We start from the raw sequence: 23,420 nt of genomic DNA, 5'->3' as shown, positions 1-23,420 counted from the left end.
TGCTTTTGCAAAGATCGCATTCTGCTCTCAGTGTAAATACAGAAGAACTGCATTGAGTTTCTATAGCCCTGAACTTACACCCTGAACTGAAAGTAGATTTTTGGCTCTAAGGCTTTGCTATGAAATAGAACACACTTAGGGTGACCAGATGTCCTGATTTTATAGGGACAGTCCCGATATTCAGGGCTTTTTCTTATATAGACGCCTATTACCCCCCACCTCCTGTCCCGATATTTCACACTTTCTATCTGGTTACCCTAAACACACTTCTTCCCCTCAAAATAGAGATGGGGGAATTGCCACCCATTGTATGATGTCATATATCATTCCACATTTGGGAAAAATAATGGAGAGCAAGTTTTGTTTGAAGTTTGGGTTGGTGGGTTGTTTGTTTCTTTCTTCTCCTTCCAATTTTCACAATTTATTGTGAAAGCCTCCTTTGCTGATACACAATACAGACCTTTTGGGCACACTGGAGCTCTTTAAACAGTTGGTTTTGCCATCATAATAAACCCTTTAAGGAGACTAATACTGTTCCCTATTGTTAACAATGTAATGCACGTTGTTTCAAGGCTCCTTAACAATAGTTAAAAGGAACTGTTTAGAATGAAATTAAGCTTCCGTAAAGTTATGTCTAAGGTAAAACATCCCTCTAGATCGATAAAGACAGGGCTCATATGTATCAGCTTTGTCTACTGCCTGATGTAAAATAACTCTCTAGGAGTCACTCTGTTTTTCATGGTTTTTCCCCCCTGTCTTGGATTGGGAGTGGGGCGAGGTTGCTGGTTGCTGAAAGCAAATGACTAGTAGCTTCAAAACGTAATTACTCACAAACAAACCTGCCACCTTCATTTGTATTCAACAGAGGCCTCATTTTTCCCCCTCACTGCTTAGTCTGTACTGATCAGTATATACAATGGAATTTTTGTCTCTTGCAAACATATTCTTGTTCTGTTTCACTTGAAGATGGAGATAAACATGTAAGAAAAAAAATGCTGCAGACAGGTATTTACATTTAAAAGGAAAATACATACATACATTTCCAGAATACTTTGGTAATTTGGGAGAGGGTTCCATGAAGTAACTCTAGGATACACGTAAGCTTTACATTGTGAAGAAAAAAACAAGGGATCCATCCATCAGTAACATATTCTGAAATGCTGGGGAAAATGATGGAATTAAGAGGCTGATTATGATAAAAAATAATCTTATGTTATACAACGTATATCATATGTTATGCAATGTGTGTGTGCCCAATCCTCTGCTAATGTAAGCTGGTGTAACACCATTGTGTTTAATGGAGTTACACCGATTTAACTGAGCTGAGGATCTGGCTCTATATAGTATATATTGGTCCAGAGTTTTCTCTTCCTGTTCTGGCCACTTACTAAGTGGTGGATTCTGGTTCAAAATGGCCAAATGAGAATTCCTCCCATCACACTGGCATAAAATGGCATTACCAGCTCCTTCACTCGCTATTCTTCCCATTCTGGTAGAAGGGATGGGAATGCATCCGTGCACTGGTAATGCTCAACTGACATATGGTCCCGTAGTGACCATCGCCCCCTAGCTGCTCTAACTCATGCCAGGGTCAATGAAAATACACCATGAGAATCAGGGAGATATAACTTGTTCCCTGATGCCTTTCCCTCCACTCTGCCCCCTCCTGCACAGATCAGATTTCAGCACAGGAGACAACTGAGTCACTTTCTTTCTATCTATACACGCACAAAAAGAAACACATCAAGTTATTGTGCATACACTGACTATTTTTAGAACACCTGAGGAATAGAAACCAAGCTGGATGTGTAGTTTTCCCTCAAGAATTCCTGGGATGTTCGTGTGTCTAACCCATCCTTAACTTTTTACAACCAAGAGTTAGGTGACTAAATTGGTCCTGCTCCATCTAACTTTGCCTTGTAATTGAACATTTTCCACCAAAGACAAAAAGAGCCTGTCTTTCCTGTGTCTGTGTTTACCTGCTTCAAATATCATCAGAATGATGTCACAGGAACACACAGGAAAATAATATACAGTGAGCCCTTCTTAAATAGTTTCACGTTCAGCCTAGAGGAGGCATATGATGTCCTCTCTTCCCCTACCCTCCTTTCTGAAATCCCCATTCATTCGCAAGAGAGTTAATGCTTTCTTAGAGTATGTTTTCCTTTGCCTTCCCTCCCACCCCTGTCCCACATCTCTCCCTTCAGACTCACACACTTTACATATTGCTGCCACTAAAAGCATTCACAGAGGTCAAATTATTGAAAGTTCAGCTGAGTTTTTCTGATCTATCACAGTTTACCTACCACCCACAGTTTCCACGGAGTATCTCAGTAGTGATTAAATAACTATCAGTTTTTGGTCTCAAATAAACATGCACCAACAATATAGCTCCTACATTTTGTGTGATCTCTTTTGATCTTGCAAAGAATGTTTGCACCCACACACTCGGTTTAACAGAATCAGGCTTCCCATTCCCTGTACAAGGAAAGCCTCATTAGAAAGACTTTTCCAGCATGGGAAGTCAGCTAGGACCAATGTGTGACAATGATAAGCAGTTGTTCTAATGTTCTTGCTCTGATGTCTTTGTCATATACTACTAATGAACCATTGAGTAGGGAAAAAAATAACAGGAAAGAACAATGATTATAGCAGATGTTGCATATTGACTCTGTGGTTTTTGCACATGACTCAAGTGCAATGCACCTAGGCTTTTTAAAAACCCAGTGATGAATGAGTGCCATGGAAAATGGTGCTAATTTCTTTCAAGTGTTTGACACTCATCAATAGAGGTTACTAAGAAAATTGTCATAGGGCCGTGATGGGTCCCAGACATAGTAAGACTGGTGAGGGTCAGCTGCATAGAGTAGATGGCTTTCTAGGCCTGATGGGGAGCTCCCTCTCTATGAGGAAGGCGAGTCCGGCACTTAACTTGCTAGCCTGGTACTGGAGAGACTCAGGATCAATTCTCCTCCCTTCTACAGACTTCCTGTGTGACCTCGGGCAAGTCACTTATGACTAGATTTTTAAAATTATTTAGGTGCCTAACGATGCAGGTAGCCCTGAAGCATTTTTAAAAAACCCACTAGGCACATATATGTAACTTTTTAGGTGTCTAAATACCTTTGTCTCTCTGTGCTTTAGTTTCCCTTCTGTAAAATGGGGATAAAAGCACTTTCCTACCATACAGGGGTGTTGTGAGTATAAATGTTTTAAAGATTGGCGCTCTAACAATATGGTAATCAGGGCAATGGAATAAGATGGATAGATATGAGTACTAAAGAGCCCACCTCTATAGCATCTTCATGTACATTCCAGTGACCTGAGTCTTAGCATCTAGGGCAGAAGTCAGCTAGGGAAGGATCAAGAACAGGATTGGTGGATCATTTACCATTTCAGGCCATTTGCCTAATCCTGGTGGATTAGGGCAGTGGGGGATCAGTTGTTCTGTGGCTTGGTATTTGGGAGGGTATCTTACCGCTCCAAAGAATCCCCTGGGCACAGCTTAGCTTCTTAGGGCTTGCTGTGGGGCTGGGTCAGGATTTAGGAGTCAGTTGTATTATTTTGTTCTGTCCTGATTTTCTTGATGTCTGCTTTGTTGTGAAGAACTAGTAAATTGACTCTCACATTTGTCCTCCCCCCGCCACACACACCATAAAGGGCATATATCCTTGCCAATATTTCTGCAGCTGACATATATCCATCAATAAGCTTAACCAATCAGGGGGACTGAAGTAGCTACAGTTGAAAGTTAAGAGATTTGATGCTTCTCTTCAGTTTGGAAAAGCAACCCACACCTTATTCCGGCATCCATTGGAAACAGCTGTTAATGACCCATCCCATATGACAGGGGTATAAGCCTTTTGTGTCCATGGCACATGCCATGTCATTGGGGCTAGGCTATAAAGATCAATTTCTTACCAGCATGCCTTTGTGTCACACCTTTACTACATGTGGCTAAGCTACATGATCAGGTGTGTCTGATGATGGACCCCCACTCCATAGAATCGGAAATAATGGAACAGGTTTGCTTAGGTTTGAACAGCAGTCTGAATGCAACTGATCACATGAGTGTATAGTCTGTCTGTAGAACAGGATGCAGAGAATATTCTTAAAGAATGTGATGAGGTGTTTAACTGACCTGAATGAATTGTGAATAAAACACATCACATTGATATAGATCCCAACGTGCTGCCAAAAATACCTGCATCATATATAACCCCAATAGCACAGAGAAATAAAGTAAAAGCTGAATATGACAGGATGGTAAGTTTCAGTGTTATTGAGAGAATACAGATACTGAGTTGGTTAACAATATGGCCACATGTAATAATACCAAACAAGTTAAGCATTTGTATAGATCCGAAAGATTTGAATAAGGCTACCACAGACAAGCCAAGACAGCGTTGCGGGCATCATGTCTAGCCTTCAAAATGCAAGAGTGTTTTCAAATTTGGATGCAAGCCAAGGATTTTGGCAAGTCCAGCCTACTAAAGTGCAACTCTACCCTTTCAGCTCCCTTTTGTGTAGATATAGTACACACCTATTTATCCAAATTATCTGGGGGACATCCGAAAGTTTCAGATAGCTGGAAACTCAGAAACACAGAAGTGTACTGTAAGTAGCACAGGGCTACATGGGGGACACACTCTGGATTTGACTAACTAGGATTTTTGGATAAAGGGAATGCAGAGAATTGGAATTTTACTGTATATGTATGAATAATGTCTCTTTTTGATTGCCTGGGTATTTAAAATGTACCACAGCACTGAGACTTAGATCCTTTTAGGATTTGGATGGAAGTAGTTGTTGATTTAGGGTGACAATGATCAACACTACAAGGGATGACAGCATAAAATTCTGCAGTTTAGATTCATTGATTTTAAGGCCAGAAGGAACCACTATGATCATCTAGGCTGACCTCCTGTGTGACATAGTTAGTAAAACTTCAGCAAATTAATTTGTTTGAACTAGAGAATATCCTTTAAAGCAGAAAACAACCACAAAAATCCTCAAGCTTCCAATCAAAGTAGATGTCTTATCTTTGCCAAAGTATAGAACTTTTAATCAAATTATAGAACTTTTAAACAAATTAGGAAAAAATGCCAGATCAAGCTGAGCAAAATTAATTATAGAGGACAAGTTCTCAGTGACAAATGAGAAGGAAAGGTGGAGACAACTGGGTAAGGACCCCCCAAAAGAAGTAGGACTTACAGCGATTCATAGGAATGTCAACATAGCTAAGTAAAATAGCAGAAAATGATCACGACAATGCAAAAGTGCATTTGAAAATATGAAATACAGAGCTGAGAAAGAGCTTTGTACAGCAGCACAGCTTTCAGGAGCTCCTGTAAGTATTAAAAGCAAGGAGCAGCCGCAAGAGGAGTTTGAAATAAATGTGACTTAAGTAATACTCATTTCTGTAAGAACATTTGACAAATGAGAAACACAAAATGACCCCAATTTACAAAAGCTTGAGAGGGTAATTCTAGATGGATAGCCAATGGGAAAAGCCCAGACAGTTCCAAGCATAAACTTTTATAGGGACTATCGAGGTGAAATTACTGCATATGGAGAGAGGCTGTATAAAGAACATTGATTCATAATGCCACACAGCAGGAGGCCAGAAATGCTAAACAGAACCCGCTATGCCTATCTGGCTTTTGAGAAGTATAACCACAGAGATTGAGATGCCATATTCTAGCCAGGCATGCATGTTACTATGGAAGACAAGGCAGATAAGTGTAAAATCTGGAACAAGTACCGGAAACAGAATGTATAAGAAATGCTGTTTTTCTTGAACTGGAGCTGTTATACAGCACATCCAATAGCAATGTCATAATCCTTAAAGTCAATGACAAAATTCTCCTTAACTTCATTGGGAGAAGAATTCATTTGACTGAGGAATGGGTGAAGATCTGAACTGGATTTTACTTTCTCTGAACTGGTCTCGCCATCTATAAGACAATCAATTAGGAGTGTTTGCAAATGGATATGTTGTGCAGGGGGGAAAGAAGCATCAATTGTCATTTGAAAGTAAGTTGTTGAACACCCTGAATTACAAGACTTTGCATCGCTGGGACTTGCTTTAAAAGAATAGGTCAGCTTGTGCCTATTAAGCAAAGTCCTTTGTGGGAGACTGTGTAAAGTCACCCTGGGCCAGCAGAAGCAACATGTGGCATTGGGCTTCTTTGAGAGACAAAGCCTCCTGAAAACTGGGGAAGTGTATCCATTGCCCTCCTCTTTAGAGGAGGTGAGCAGCATCTACTCTATTGATTGAGTGGCCAGCATTGCTTGTTGGCGCAGAGCAGGGGGCAGGACCGTGGGCTCACCTTCTATTTCTTCCCATCTTCTTGGGTTGGCACAGACATGTCAAATCTCACTCACTGGGTGTGAGACTCACTCATTAGCATGCTGTCTCACCCACACACACATTCCTAGGCTTATCTCACTCATTTTGAGTAAATATAGACAGGTGTAAATTATTTTTACTCAGGCACTGAAAGAGACCTCAGGAAGAGGGCTTACAGCTTCGAGAGTGGCTTTCCAAATTTGTGTACTGTGGTAACCATGGAGACAACAGGCCCATGTTCTATACATGTGCAAAAGGAGAAAGGAGGCTATGTGGGGGGAGAAGTGTGTGTGTGTGTGTGTGTGTGTGTGTGAGAATACTTGATGTTCAAAAAAGTATGAGTTCACCCAAAAACTGAGCAGGACTTGATTGAAAGTTTTCGGGTTCTGCAAAATACAGTTCAAAATTTAAATCACACTGGACAAATTCATGTCCTCAGGGTTCTCCAATCATCGAGGTTTTTGTTCCAACCAGCAAATAATTATTTTTTATTAAAATCCAATGGTTTGCATTGCATATAGAATTCTGACGAGCCTTAGACTTCAATATGAATTAGGACATTTAAGTGTTTCATATGCAATATTAAGCAGTGTACATTTTTAAACAAATGATTAAGTGCTGGTTGGATTAAAAACCTGGACTATTGGATGTCTCCAAGGACCAAAGATGAGAGTCCCTTTTTTAAGCAATGACCTACCACACCACTCTTTGGCCTTGAATCCCACTTTTTGGGGTTGTAAATCTGACTCTAAAGGACAGCTAAACCCTGCTATCTCAGTTGTCATGTCCCTTTGGAAAGCATTGGGACCGTGATTGTGAGTGGCCCCTGCATGGGTGGCAAAAAGAGAGAAAGTTTCTCCTATCCTTGTGGCTCATGCCTATGTTTTCTTTCTCAAAATGAAGACTTAAATAGCTTTACTTCTCATGGTATGCAATCCATATTTTTTGTGCAATATTGGTCAGAAACAATGATTTATTTATTTCATTTCCTGGAAAATAGCCTGGAGTGATTCTCTCTCTCTCTCTCTCTCTCTCTCTCTTATATATAAAGATTCATTTTTAGCTACTTATTCTTTTATACTTATGAGAAAAAAAGGAGCTAGATCTCTTTTATCCAACTAGCAGTAAATTGAGTGTAACAACATCATTGTAAAATGATGTGCTTTTATAAAGTCCTGAATATGGTGCATCTTTTGTGTTTTGTTTCTTATTGTTTGCTCTACACAAAAGGATAATTCATTAGGCCAATTCTCCAAATAATCTCAAAGTGACATGAATTCCTCTGCAGAGTGAATGTCTGTAGTAAGTAATCCATGGAAAACAGACAGGCGTCTCTTGTCATTTTGGAGCTTTAATCCACTGCCCGGAGCATGAAAATGCTCAGGATAACAAGTGTGGGAATGACCAAAATCAACATTTTTTTTGGATTTTATTTTCTTTACAATGCTGCTGATCAGTAGAATTGCTGAATCTAGCAGATACAATGCCCTTGGATTAAGGAATTAAACTCAGGAGGAAGAAGAATTTGTTAAAGGGGGATGGAAAAAAAACTTTTTTTCCCTTTGGCAAATGTTAAGCAATGAAACCAGCGTTGACAGAATGTTTAGGTCTAGTTTACAACAGTATTAAGCCGCCCTCCACCCCTTTTTTTTAAAGTGTTTAAGTTTTTAATTAGAATAAAAACCATCTGCAACTTTTCAAATATGTACTTCCGTTTGAAGCTCAGAATAGAGTAAACCTTATATCCTAAAGAGTGAATTTGTACCTGCGTGTAGGTGTAGAAGACTGATGTTGTATTCTATTGGGGCCAGATTATGATGTTTTTACATTGACTTTACTGACACTATTTATATGATTAGTTATTCACCAATGTGATTAAGAGAGTCATAATTTGACCCTTAGCTTCTACTGTCCTAAAATATCTGTCAATCTTTTCATTCTGTAAAAGTTTAAAACAAAATAGATGGAAATACTAAACTGCTTGGACAACATGCTTGTTTTAGTAAAGGTTGACTTCCTATGCTTACTTGAATGTTTGACGATTCTGCATGGCTGGAAGACTCTGATAATTCTTCAAGCACTGAAGAAGGAGAGTGTGTGTGTGTGTGTGTAGGGGGGCAGGTTTATGTTTGTATTTAAAGTTTTCCTTTACACTTAGCAGACATTGGGGTCTTCCTGCAGTCTTCCTTCACCCTTTATGATAAAAGGCAAAAAACCCAACTTCATTAATGAGTTTCACCCAATTATTAAAAAAAACCAACCGAACAAAAAAAACCCACATAAAATAATACCGAGTGTCCAAGCAATTGGAAGGTTGTGGACATCTTAAATTTATAAGAATCCTTTGGAGAATCCCCCAGTATAATTTACAAGCCCCGCTGGACCTATACATGTCTTGAACTGATTGTTGAAGTGAGCTTTACTAGGAATTTCTTTTGCTGGATTGGGGTGGGGGGGAGGGTAAAGGAACTTTTCCTAACAAGGCTTTAAAAGCTTCAGTGGTAAAGTTATGTTGCTGGAAGTCTCCCATACTTGTTCATTGAGAGCAAGTCACACAGGATTTCACTATGGGCAGGAGATGTTATTTATGTGGGTGGCACTATTCAGGGTTTATTTTTTGCAGGGGGTGTTTTTTTTATTCAAAATGGTAAAATCAAATCAAATCAAATCCTCCAACTGACTATAAAATCGCTCGTGCCTTTTGGAGGTGAATTTATAGCTCCGTGCCTTTCACGAGCTTGGTGGAGGTTTCTCTTCCCTCCTCTAATCTCTGCCTAGATGTTTTTTGCATGTGTTGTGTGACAGCAGGGGAAGGGGAGTGGGTTGTGCTTTTCTCTTCTCCCATTGTCAGCTAGTGTAAGAGCGTGTTGGGAAAAACCTGTCTGCGGGATCCTGTGTCATCTCCCGCTACATGTGCACAGGAAAAGTCAGTGCTGCTCGCTGTGCCTCTCTGTTTCCCTTTCATTCAGTTGCTTGCACTGAAGCAGGGAGCAGGATTAGCTCGTGGCACTGGCTATCAGAGGAGCGTAGATAAAAGGCACAGCTCCTTAAACGCCGCTGCTGCAGCCCTTGTTATTTTTCCCCCCTTCCCCACAACAGTTGTGCCTCATTATCCACTGTCTGGCTCAATTTTTGTGCCCGTGTATTGGAAGGGGCTTGAAGTTTTCCCTGCTCCACCGACTGTGGCAGAAGAAGGAGAGATGTTCTATAGCGTGGCCATGAGGTCTTGATTGTTCTGCGTTTATGAATGAAACTGACCTCAATCACCTGTTACCTCCAGTTTCTAGATTGTTTGAAGTGCTGCGGCTGTACCCTACAGGACCGAGGGCACCGAGACTCCAATATACAAGGACCCTACAGTATCATCTGCAGCATGAGCTGGCTGAATAGGATTGCATTGCTTTTCTTGGGAGTATTACTAGCAGAAAGAGTGAACTGCCAGCATGTGAAGAATAACGTGCCAAGACTCAAATTATCCTATAAAGGTAAGTCTGTTGTTGTCTTTTATTTCCTCTCTCTCTTTTCCTAGGATCTGTTCCTATTTTTCCTGCTTTTCCTTCTAACTAAAAAAATTGGAGATTTGTGTTATAGAAAATATTTTCAAACACTTAAAAACCCATCTTATGTTCAATACTACTCAGTTTAAATGCAGACAAAGAAGAGTTAGTTACATTTGCAAAGATTCTAGAATATGTTGATTTTTGTAAGAACATTATATTATTTCATAGGACTTTACTCTTTAAAAATGATTAGACCTCTTTGACCACCCAATTAATCTTTGTGCTGCTCTGGGCATGTTGTACAGCTACAACAGAGTATTTATCTAGTTCAAACACGATGGAATAGAGGGAGATTTATGTTGGGTTTTTTTATGCATGAAGTGGTTAAATCTCAGTCATGAATATTCAGTTTGTACAGATCTGACAATCAGATGCCTCACATAAGCGGTAGATGGTGGGTTTGCCAAGAAAGTATAAACTGAAAGGAACAGATCAGCTCCAGAAAAAGGAATAATGTACTAGAAATATTATATGTGGATCTTCAATGCAATGCAATTTTTTTTCTTAAATGAAATTGTATCATATGTACTTTGAGTATATTTCAGTAATCCTTAGAGAGAATGTGTTATTTAGGGAAGATAACCATGATATTACACTTACCTTTGGAAATTGGCATAGCATTAGATACAATGCATTGTCAGTAATTAACTTTAGTAAAATTATTGCTATTATTAAAAGTCAGGACTGTGAAGAACCAGACATACCCTCTCCCTTATCATTGCAGGAGATTTCATTAAAGATTCTATATATGTACATTGTTGAGAGAAAAAATAAAAAGCTGGATAGTATACAAATGGGATAGAAAAGTAAACTGTAAGAGCTGGGTATTATTATTACTAAAAGAGGTTTCCACCCCTAAAAGTTGACTTCTCATAATCCCAGATGATTTATGGCGAGGAGATGGGGGAAAGTAGCTTGAGTTCAAAATGTGTGTGTGTGTGGTGGAGGGGAGAAATGTACCATTTCTACAATGCAAAAAAGTGAACATGTGTGTTTCTGGTCATAGATGTCAATCTCTGTCTGCTGTATAGTCTATATATCTCATGCCAGGAGAAGTATGTTCTCTACTTTTTGCATAAGAGGGAGAATCTGTCTTTCTGGTGGCACAAGTGTGAAGAAAGAAACACCTAAGTGATTCCAGGCAGTCGTCATTTTCACACTTTAAATCAGAAAATTAAACACCTATAAAACTTGGATGTGTTTTGACTTCATTGTGAAATAAATGAATGTGCATATTTTAAAAAGAACGTGCGTGTGTGTAAGCACCACTTTATATATGAAAAGGACGCTTCATGGTTCTCAAAATGTGTCACTTTGTGAGAAAAATATTTTATATTTAATAAATACAAATTGGTTATTTTAAATAATCTGAGAGACAACCTGATGCATGTGCCATGTTATAAAACTCTTTAAATACCACTTTCACTGTTTGTGATCTAACTTCCAAACTTTAATGACCCTACTGTAAAACTCAATTAAATTATTATATAGGAGTTTAACTTCAAGTGTTGCTTAAAAGTGATCCATTAAAGTGTTTAATGGCTAATTAATAATTGTTTGCTATTTTTCACCCCATTAAAGTTTATTGAGGGCTCAATTCTGCCACTCATACTAATGCTGAATCTTCTCATTGAAATCAGTGGGACTAGCTGCGTAATAAAGTGATACTTTGGTTTGAGGAAGGGTGGCAGAATCTGGCCCATAGTTTGTATACATTGATACGATATCCAAACATATAACCAGCTTTGCAACACTTGATTATTCTGCTGGCTGGCTGTTTTTAACTTCTGCTTCTGTTGGGAACAAGAATCTAATTCTCAGTTTTTTATTTAATAAACACCAGCTTCTAGGGCAAAGTTTTTCACAATAGTAACTCAGAAACTGATAGACTCCTTGGTGCTGTTTGTGTAATTGACTGAACAAGCTGTAAAAATGAAATGACCGCAAGACAATGAGTACTCTAGCTCCAATCCTGCAAAACACTTAAGGGCCTGCTTAATTTTAAGCATGTGCGAAATAAGAGCTCTATCCTGCAAGGTGCTGAGCACATTAGGCCAGTCTACCAAAACACTTACGCATGTGCTTAACTTTAAACCTTTGGGTAGTCCTACTGACTGCCTGGGTCTACTAACATGCTTACAGTTGAACACATGCTTAAGAGTTCTGCTGGAGCGAGGCCAAAGTGTTCAGCATGTTGCAGGATGGACTCATACGTTTCTAGTTATTATAAAATAGAGAAAAGTAAGACTTATCAGCTGGTGTTTTTCAGATGGCTAATTATCCTTCTGATAAAATGCTGTGTGGATAAATAGGCGCAGTGCTTTGTGAATATGCTGCTTTCAGTGCTGTGCCTAGTGAAAATATAGTTTGTGGGCAATGAAAGAATATATTACATATCAATGTGGATCTCATGTGAAGATACCATAGGCCATTTTCTTACCAGTGGGACTAATGGGTATTAAAAGTACTAGCAATTAGGAAAAATAACACCCCACTCCTCCAATTACCTAGCAGTTCTATTTCTGCATAGAGAGCCTGGCAGTTTAATAAAATAAACTGTGAAATGAATGAGAACATGCAGGGTAAAAAAGAATGTGTCAAACAATTTTTCTTCTGTTGTTTTACTCACAGTCATGTTTTTGTTTTTGAATGTACACTTGATTTTTGCCTAAGCAAATGCCTCGTAGCCAGTTGTCATTGTTTTGTTTCTAAAGAACAATAGGGATTTATTTTAGCTTCTTGTTTTTTTCTGACTAATTAGATGTCAAACATAGTTAAAACATGCAGGCATTTGGCTTTAAAATTTCCAAAGTGATTCATGAAGGGTTAAATCCCTGCCAACCTTAATTTCCTATGGTCACTTGTTTTCAAAGGTCCACTATTAGCTCTGTCATTTCTCAGGTTGCCAGATAGACGTTTCAGTGAACTCCCATTCTTACTTTCTTTTGACTTCCCGTCGCTCAGTCTCACAGATTAGAAGTATCATATCGAGCACATTTTGTGTAGGGCAAGGGAGGGAGTCCATGTAATAAATATGTTATAAATTGGGCCACCTTTATGGAAGAGGGACCAAAAAGATGCTTTCAGGTTCATTGCAGAAGTGACAGGTTAGAAAAATGGGGTCTCTTGGCTTTGTAGCAGTCAGATTTGGGCAGCTCACCAGGGAAAGCAAATATGGGGCGAAAAGAGATGACATCCTGTCCTTATTGAAGTCAATACTTGCAAAACTCACATTGACTTCAGGAGAAGTCAGGATTTCATCCCATAAATCTCAAACACAAACATTTCGCATAGGTCCATGAATGGAAAGAAATCTGGCCCAGACAATATTTCTTTCCGATTCTTTTCATTGACTTCTGTGGGCTTTGGATCATGTCCTAAATATGGGGAAAAATTAGCTTAAAACTACTGCAGGTTAAACTGATCCCCACCACCTCCCCCTCCCTTTTGTAGCTATTTAAGGCTGCATCTGGTGAAATAACAAAAAGAAATTTAATTTCCAAGACGCAAAGAAAGCCTTTCATAAAACAACTGTTAAACAGTGAGGAAATAACATGTTCTTAAAGTTTCTTTTTATCCCAATGACTTGTGTTTCAATGAACAGTGTAATGAGCTCTACTATGTTATTAGGTTGTAGGTTCTGTTCAGAAAGCATCTATTATATAGAGAGTTCTCTGTGTGATGGTGATCAAGTTGTGAGTGCAAAGTTTAAAACAATAAATATAGTCTTAGCTCCACATGGATTTTTCCTTTCTTTCCTTCCCTTTTTTTCCATCCGCTCCATCTCTCTCTTTTTCTTTTATGCAGTGAACCAACAGCATAAACAAATGCTAGATCTAGCTACAAGAAGTTTTGTTTTTGTTATTACTAAAAAGAATTCCCATTAAAATACCTTGTTTCGTAAATCTCTCCCCAAGGCAACTCTGATTTTTGTCATGAGTAAATCTTGTGAACTCAAAGTTTCTCATATCCATCTGTCTCGTCCCATTTGTTTATTGAAAATTTCTAAATCCTCTTAGTATGTTTGGTAAAAGTACATATGTGGTTCTTTTTTTTTTATTGTTGCTCAATTGGATGCACGTTACTTAAGAATAAGTAACTGGACGAAGATTGCATGTAGATTCAGTTGTACTACTCCCTGGTTTGCATTCAAGCCATAGTAAGAATAGATATTTTGCCTAAAATTGGAATGAAAATAAGAGCTGCCCCCAGACTCTGTGTATGATCAACCTACAAATGTGCCAGAATTTCATTCACTCTCTTATAGACAAGTAGCACTGAACTATCTGGGTACATGTGAGTCTAAGTATGATATTTAATTGGTAAGGTAGTTTATCAACTTGTCCTACTTGCACTTGATAACTTGCAGGTGTTTTTTTCTCCCTAATTCTATAGCCAGCCACATAATACCACTACAAAACAAAACAAAACAAAAAAACAGAGAGCATTTTAGTAAGAGCATTAATAATGTATAGGGTCTGATTGGAGACGTGTCTCTCCTCACTTAATATCACAGTTTGTCTCAAAACTCAAGATACCCGTTTACAGGTCTTATAATTAAATTACATTATGCATACATCGTCCTCTCTGGAAACCTCTCTTTTCAGTCTCATTGTGAAGAAGATAAGGGAACTGAGAACTTGGAAAGAGGAGCAGGGAGGTAGGAAAAACAAGTGTTTATGGACATAAGCAAGGACTTGTAAGATTCTCCAGTCCCCGTTCTCAGTAGATTGCAAAAAGATCTACAGTTCAGGCTCCTGTTATGTCAAGATCCATTTGTCACAGGAGTTGGGAGTACAGGACTTAGATGCAGCCACAAGATTTTCAGGCAGCCTTGGTCCTGATCCTGGAGTATGTTAGTGTAGCTTAGATGCTGATCTCACTAACGTTAGCTGACTGTGATCCCCAAGAAGGCCAGATACCAGATAAGAATGGTCAGAACAGAACAGAGGCCCACTGTGACACAGCCTTTCTGCCCCCAGCATACCCCCTACATTGGAGAGAGGGGAAGTTGGTGTAGAGACTAGTTAAAAATGCTTTACATCAGCTGAGATCTTGCCTGTGTAGGGGAATTCTCAACTGGCCATTTAGCACAAAAGATTCAAAGTGACCAGAACAAGGAGGAAGAGAAGCCAGCCCTACATTTTTATTTTATCTTCCCAATTTTCCCATTAAATGCTAGTAAAGAAAGTGTGGTTTCTGAATTACAAAGCTCTCCCTTTCTTAGAGGGCTGACTATTTCCATGTAACTCGGCCTGCTATACAGTTTCTTGTTCATAAAAGGTGCCGGGTTGATAGTAATGGAAACTGTGCTCTTCTCTTTGTCTATGGAGAAGCTTGCCCTTGCTGCTTGTTGCATCACACTTAAAGCCCTGATCCAGCAAAGAATTTAATCAGATCAATGGTCCCATTGAACTCAGTGGGACTACTCACATCATGATTAAAATCTAGCATGCATTTCAGTGCTTTGCTGGATTGGGACTTAGATGCATCTCTGAGTGCTTGGGACACGTTTAGGTACATGTTGGTACCACAACACCTGACCAAAAAAAAGGTTAAAATAGGGAAATCAGCATGTACAGGGTTATTCCAGTGTTCATGGTCTACTAACACCTATCCATTATTACCATGTATAGTACATGAATACAGGGAATTATATCAGAGAGGAAATCACTACATGATTCCTATTTTTGACTTTCCTAAAAGAAGATGTGTTTTTCAGGTTTCATTTAATATATTGCCATATTCTGTTCCCTTCACTTGTGGTTTTGGTTTGACTACATCCTTAAAATGATCACTGATGATTCAACATGCAACATCTTCTGCAGTTGGTGTTAGAGAGTCTTCTTTCTATTCGTCTTTTCTGGGCTGCAGGCTCACCCTTTATTGCTCTCATGTTCATGCCTGACAAATTGTAATGGAAGCAATAATCATGTAAAGATGCGCCAATGTTTTGAATAGCTCCCATATCTGCCAGAGTCTGACTTGACCTCAATTCAATTTGAAGCAAAATAAGATCTCTACCTGAGGCGGTGCCTGAGTGAGGGAGATGAAAACAAATCCCTGTAAGTGATGTCAAGGACTGTGACATTCTACTTCCAAGTTTCAAAGTTAAAAAAGGGTAAAATCATTCTCAGGATCCCACATGCTTATTTTTAAACTAGTGGACAGTGGCAGCTCTAGGTCAAAATTGTAGATGAGGCTCTGTAATTTGCCTTAGTGCGCTTATTAATTAAGGTCACTTGTGGATGTTCCCTTCAGTGCTCTGCTGTGGGTGGTGGGCTATTCAGCGAATTCCTTCTACTGTAGCATTAAAGCCCCTTCTGGAATGTGCACATGTACGCTGTGCAGTCACAGGGGCCTGCCCTATGCAGCCTTCATGTGGGCTAGCTCGTCTTGTCCGGTAACAGCTGGGAATGGTGAGCATAACTCTGGTGATAGTAAATTCACTTTTATTTCCCTAATTTTTTTGAGTAGTGCAGAACCCCATTGCCCCCAGTGAAAGAGCCAGAGGGGAGCTCGCCTCCACTGTTGAGGACACAAACATTTTTAAAAGTGCTGTAGGCTCCCTCATCACTCAAAAGTGCTCCTTGTTACAGCTCTCTCTCTCTCTCTGTGTCTCTCTCTCATAAACATTACTGTACTTTGACTCTCAACTAGGCGAACCTCATGGAGCTGGAGTTGGGCTTGGATCCGTTATAGTAATGCCTCTCGAGAGCACTCGCAAGTTTAGTCATCGTCTTCTTCTTGTGATCCATATTATTTATTATTATTACTTGATAGTACAGTAGCACTCAGGATGAGCTAGGCACTGCCCAGATGAAGATAGAGGAGAGTGTATCTCAATCCTTGTCATGAAGAGTTACAACCCAGTGGACCTTTGTTCACGTGCTTTCAGTTTTAATGGCCTATGAGGTTTTGTTTTCACTGTGTCGCCTCTGACAAGTGTTGCCTTAACTTATAACATCAGTCTTCTGAATACATAATGTAACTTTTGGCACAGTTGTCACCATCTACTATGCAAGTTTGGCACACTCAAGGCACTGGCATTTTTACCTCCCAAAGTATGATATGCGTCTTAGGAAGACAGTACCATTACATACTTTTCATGTACTTCCATAGGAACAGATTTGGATCTCAGTTATGCTCATCTAAGGCCCCAATTTGGGAACGCATCCCTATTCATGGAAGCACTGAAGTACATGGTTAAGTTCCACTGATTAAAGTTAAGTTTGTGATTAAATGCTTTTCTGAATCTCAAGTAACTCTTCCGAAGTCAACTGAGTTCGTCTGGATTTATACTGCAGTTACTGAAATCAGAATTTGGTCCAGAAAAGTAAATATACAGTACCATTAAGTTTAGCATTTTCTTAAAGACTTTGCTCCAGTTCACCTCTCCTGTATCTACCTTCATCGCACAAACAAGTACTTCCAAACCCAATTACACCCACTGGTGGTGACTGGCTGTGGCTGCAGAGCTTTCTTAATAGGCTTTAAATAGGCTGATTCTAAATCAGGTCTGTTACCCTGTGTGAGTTACGTAAGTCTTCTAATTCAAATGGCATATACTACTTTTAGTTTCTAAATATTTCCATGACCCAGTTTCATATAATATGGCTTGCACATAAGTATGCATATGCATCTGTGCAAATCTAAGGAGATATGCAGATCCTGGACCTGATTCTCCTCTCAATTATATTGGTATAGTTGCATTGACTTTACTGGAGTCACTCCAAATTTACACTGGTGGAACAAGAGCAGAATTAGACCCTGATTTCAGCTTAATTTTGAATATTCCAAATGATAAAATTTTGAATGATCCTTTTTCCACCCTGACATTTACATATTTTCTATGAGCTAAAAATCACCTGCAGCAGTCTCTGAAATGTGTGGGCATCATTCTGCAATGCGTCATCCCTGTTTTTCATCCCTTGGTGTTTGATAGCCAAATACTAAACAGTCAAAAGTGTTTGCCATTCCTCTAATGCTTCAGAATTGTTTGGCATTTGTTGGGCTGCTTGCTTATCTCTCCAGCTGAATGTTATAGGAACTGTATAACCAAGCAGTCAAATAACGTTCCCTTCCTTTATAAATATTTTTGTGCAAACTTGGATCTTGCAGAGAACAGTCTGAGGAATGGTGCAGTTCTTTGCTTTGTATCTACAATGCAAGCACAAGAAAAAGAAAGTTTTCTTTCCCTATTTTCTAATGCAGTAAAGACCGTATTGGCTCCTATGTGCCATCCTAGCTTGTATGGAAGCTTCTGCATGATGTGGGAAAAGGATTCCAATAACTTGGTGAGGATCATTTAGCTACCAAGGGGAAGGGTTCACAGCCCTGGGGAGACTGAAAGCGGGTGCAGCCTGCAAACATTTCAAATCCAGAACAGTCTTGGGGAAAGCAGAGTGCAACCCACTGCTTTACTGTAGACACTTCCCAAAGTGATGGAAGGGATCTTTCCACTACTGTAGTAAATCCACCCCCTCAAGAGGCGGTAGTTAGGTCAACAGAGGAATTCTTCTATTGACCTAACAGTATCTATAACCAGGACTTCGAGAGAACGGATGAGCCGTGGTCTTATCTTCTGAACTGCCTTCTTTTGACCTCTCTTGTTCCCCTCAGCTCGAGGAGGTGAAAAAGGATAGGGTTACCATATTTCAGCAAGCAAAAAAGAGGACGGGAGGAGCCCCGCCCTAGCCCCGCCCCTGCCCCTCCCACTTCCCGCCCCCCCAGAACCCCCAACCCTCCCCCCGTTCCTTGTCCCCTGACTGCCCCCTCCTGGGACCCCTGCCCCTAACTGCCCCCCAGGACTCCACTCCCTATCTAAGCCTCCCTGCCTCTTGTCCCCTGACTGCCCCAACCCTTATCCACACCCCCACCCCCAGACAGACCCCTGGGACTCCCACGCCCCATTCAACCACTCCCCACCCCCTGACAGCACCCCCCAGAACTCCCAACCCATCTAAACCCCGCTGCTCCCTGTCCCCTGACTGCTCCGATCCCTCTCCCCACTCCTGCCCCCTGACAGCTCCCCCCCAGAACTCCCAGCTCCCCACCCCCCCGCTCCTTGTCCCCTGACTGCCCCCTCCTGGGACCCCTGCTCCTAACTGCCCTCCAGAACCCCACCCCCTACCTAAGACTCCCTGTTCCTTGTCCCCTAACTGCCCCCTCCTAAGAACCCCCCCAACTACCCCCCAGGACCCTACCCCCTACCTGTACCCTGACTGCCCAAAACTTTCTCCACTCCCCCCAAAAAGCCCCCCCCCGTTTCTTGACTGCCCCATCCAGAACCTCCCTGCCCCTTCTCCTGCCCCCTGGCCCCCTTACCCTGCTGCTCAGAACAGGGTGTTGGGCTCTGTGCCAGCTGGACACGTGGCTGCGCTCCCCAGCACAACAAAACCCGGTCCCTGGCCCTGCACAGTGCTGCCGGACCGGGCTGCAGGGGAGAGCTGCCGGCTCAGAATGCAGGGCGGATCCGGCTCCTCTACAGCTGCTCCGGAGTCCAGCCCGGGACTTCCCTGCAGCCCTCCCAGCCGCTCGCTCTGCTCTGCCGGGGGAGGGGGGAAATCCCGGACATTTTGAGTGATTTACAAATTCCCCCCGGACGCTATTTTTAGCACAAAAAGGAGGACATGTCCGGGTAAATCCGGACGAATGGTAACCATAAAAAAGGAGCACCAGGACCATTGTTCTGAAGAGTCTCCATGGCAAAAACAGATATTAAATGAACTCCTGAACTACCTGCAAAAATGTTGTTTTTTCTCCCAGAAAAGTGAATTCCAGAGTTTCTGTTCTTCCAAGAAATGCCAGAGTCTATTTGCCAAGAATCTACGTGCATCAAGAGAGAAATGTAGGAAGGGAGCATGACGTGATTTTAAAGAGCTACTGTCCACACTGGCTGAGATGTCCTAATCATCAGCAGGATATTGTTTCCAACATTATAGCTACGCAGCTTGTGCCAGTACAGATCCAACTGTCAATACTGCTATTATAGCATCGATCCTGGGGTCTTTGTATTCTGGTCATAACAGTGGACTCCTAGCTGAAATTTGGCATACGGGATTTGCTCGCTGGAGAAAAGAAAAAGGGAAAAATCTTTTTGGTCTTTTTTAAAAGGATCTCTTTTAGAAAGTACATTATGAAGCTAAAATATAAGTGTATTAGATATTTAAAACATTTTCCTTACCTGCAGCTTAGATCATTACAACTAAAAATCCTTCTCTGCTATTGACTCACTGTGTTGTCTTCTAGCTTCTTTGATCCCCACTACAGTAACATCTCCCAGCCTTTAACGTTTTGTCCTCACAACACCCCTATGTGTAAGGGAAGTGATATTATCCCCACTTTACAGATTGGAAACTGAGGCACGGGGAAACTAAGTGACATACTCCAAGTCCCACATTTAGTCTGTGTTAAAACAGGGATGAGAACACCCATCTCCAGTATCCCCGGCTAGCACCCTAACTATTGGACCATATTTTTTCTTTTGGCTTTGGGCCTCAGTTTCATCATCTGTAAAGTGGTGCTAAATAACGTTGTGAGATGTTGGTAAGAGCCAAAGTCTTGCCACACTTACTCACATTGAATAGTATCTGATTCTCAGATTTGCAAATTCAAATTTCAGCAAGGAGTCATTTTTTATGCTCATCATACAAAGAGCTGAAAAAAGGTGCTTATTGTAAAAGTATTGGTAGTTGTGTACTGAGATGGCACAACTTATGTTGCTATAATACTGGCAATATCTCACTGATCATTTGGATATTTCAGCTAATCCAGACAGGAACTCTCTAACCTTTTTCATATATCCTTGTACATTTTGCTCTCAACATATGTAGTAAATGTTCTGAGTGGCGGTAACTTTGCCCTGAGTGAGTGTTTATTATTGGTATTATTGTATTTGATGACTATTAAAGTTACACAAGTATTTACAGGATTAGGGCCTTGGTTTGTTCATGTTTAAAACTAATGGCAAGGAATAGCTAACAAGATAAAGTCAGCAGTGGGATTCTGCAGGTCTCTTGTTTTCATACACTTTGCTTCTAGACTAAGTAAAGAAGCACCTGTTTCTTAAACTGGAGATTGCCTTGATCTTTCAAAATATAAGTTCCAGTTCACATCTTCCACATGCCTTCAATGCAGCCATATGACATTTCATGAATTAACCCAGGAAATGACTTACATTTGCTTTTATACTTACTTCCTGTTCCCTCATGTGATGGAAGGGCTGTTCTGAATAGCATTTTGTTCCATAATGATATATCAACTTTAATGACAGACTGACAAAGAAACACTGAATCAGCACAATAATTAACACAAATATTGCTGTATTTAAAAAAAAAATCTCTTACTCTGAACTAAAACTAACAAGATGTCACTGAGGTCTCCTTTTAGCCTCTGCGAGTCACTTATTAGCTGGTTTCTATGCAAAGTATGCAAGCATCAAATGATCACAGTTAGTAAACAGAATGACAAATCAGTTGAAACAGACATGAAGGGTTCAACCCTACTTCCACTGAAATCACTGGGATTTTTGCATTTTGCTTCAAATGTAGGAGTGTTGATCCTCATAAGTGTTTATTTGTTTCTTTGTTTCTTGGGATCTGATTCTCCTCTCAGTTATCCTAGCATAAATCAGGAGTAGCTCCATTAAAGTCAATAGAACTATGTAGGAGTAAAACTGGTATAAATTGGAGTGAAATCAGAGACTTGCTATTTTAAATTTTTATTGGATAGAAGGTACCGGAAGCAAGATTGAGCAACACAGGTTTTATTTCAGAGTGGTAGCCGTATTAGTCTGTATCAGCAAAAACAACAAGGAGTCCTTGTGGCACCTTAGAGAATAACAAATGTATTTGGGCATAAGCTTTCATGGGCTACAACCCACTTCATCAGGTGCATGGAGTGAAAAATACAGTAAGCAGTATAGATATTACAGCACATGAAAAGATGGGAGTTGCCTTACCAAGTGAGGGGTCAGTGCTAACGAGGCCAATTCAATTAAGGTGGAAGTGGCCTATTCTCAACAGTTGACAAGAAGGGGTGAATATTAACAGGGGGATGTTATCTGATCATGTTGTCACATTATCATGCATCTGATGAAGTGGGTTATAGCCCACAAAAGCTTATGCCCAAATAAATTTGTTATCTCTAAGGTGTCACAAGGACCCCTCATTGTTTTTGCAGGTTTTATTTGTTAAGAATGATTTCCTAGCCGAGACTTGCCACAGAAGGCCTTTAAAAGGAAATTTCTGAGAGCTGAAATTCTTTTAAAAATGTTTTCTATTGGCATGAAAAAATATGATAAAAGCTGAATTGTATTTTACTGTACATTCACCCTCAGTACTATGCATACAAAGTATTTTACCTTATACCAGATGTATGGAAGTGATCAGTGTATGTAAATTACAAGAGAAGGAAGGTGAGGTATAGTTAGGAAATGTGCACTTGTTTCTGGTTATAAGACTTTGAAACCACACCAAAAGAGAAAAAAAAAAAAAAAAAAAAAAAAGAGAGAGAGAGACTTTACATTTTGAGGCACCTTTTCTTTCAAAATAATGAATGGAGAATGGTTAAAACAGCAATGATTAAAAAATAACTCAGCATGAAAGCACAATATGGTACTGAACTTAGACATTCAATTAGCTCTTTTGGACACTGGAATCTAGAGAGAAGGACCAGATTGTGAACTCTTTCCACAGAATGGAGAACTGGAGTAATCTCCGTTTTTCTTCATTGGGACTACTCATGTGAGTAACTGCTCACTAATGCGAGTAAGGGATTTCAGTCTAGCACAAAATAATTTGTATTTTCATTGAACCTGATCTTGCATCCACTGTGCTCTTACACATTTCTATTCTGAAAATCCCACTAATATTCAGGATTGTAATAAGGTTCTGATACAAAGCCCATTGATGTCAATGGGAGCAGCCGTATTTCTGGTTGTCTGGGCATTAGCACATTTTTATTCTGAGAGGGATTGTCCAAGGCAACTGGGTTTATCCTCCTACTCTTTTAGAAAAACTGCAAAAGCTCAACCTTGCATGGGAACAGCAATCAGAAGTAGAAGGATAGATCTGCCCTTATCTTCCACCAGCTTCTGCTATGAATTGCTGTATTCCAAACCATTTTGGAAATTAGCACCTGAACATATGAACTCAGAGGTATTGAAACTTTCATACCTTTAACAGCTCTGCAGATCTTTCTATTTATAGATATATGTATCTCCTACGATAATGACCACTTGCAGTCAGCAAGCCTTATAATGCAGTGTCAGAGCTTCTCTGTAACTTTAAACTCACTCCTTTATGGGAAGAGGTGAGAACTACGCTGTGTTTTAAATATTTCCAAAACTAAGTAAAGACAAAAACAAATCCACAGAAGTGTCAAGGCTAGATCCTAAACTGGTGTAGATTAGTGTAGCTGCATTGGAGTTACACCAGTAGAACATCTGACACTCCATGTATAACAGTTGAACAAGTGCACCTTGGGAGGGGATGTACATAGTGGGC

The 23,420-nt window shown here is 40.2% G+C and overlaps 1 protein-coding gene across 4 annotated transcripts in view; it reads left to right on the top strand.

Annotated features, from left to right (window-relative positions):
* SEMA3A (semaphorin 3A) overlaps positions 1-23,420 on the top strand; it is a 412,569-nt gene that overhangs the window by 204,940 nt on the left and 184,209 nt on the right. For 3 of the 4 annotated variants that reach the window (XM_054017194.1, XM_054017206.1, XM_054017202.1), the window contains exon 2: positions 9,633-9,837. In XM_054017194.1, coding sequence (XP_053873169.1) covers positions 9,633-9,837 — 205 coding nt within the window. Of the gene's footprint in view, positions 1-8,889; positions 8,942-9,632; positions 9,838-23,420 lie in introns of those variants that run through there. The other variant, XM_054017210.1, reaches the window with a different exon arrangement.

The sequence above is a fragment of the Malaclemys terrapin genome, chromosome 1 (genome assembly GCF_027887155.1).
Source record: "Malaclemys terrapin pileata isolate rMalTer1 chromosome 1, rMalTer1.hap1, whole genome shotgun sequence".
In the NCBI taxonomy this organism is placed as follows: domain Eukaryota; kingdom Metazoa; phylum Chordata; order Testudines; family Emydidae; genus Malaclemys; species Malaclemys terrapin.
The sequence above is the reverse complement of the archived record's forward strand: the minus strand, read 5'-3'. Positions and strand labels throughout refer to the sequence as shown.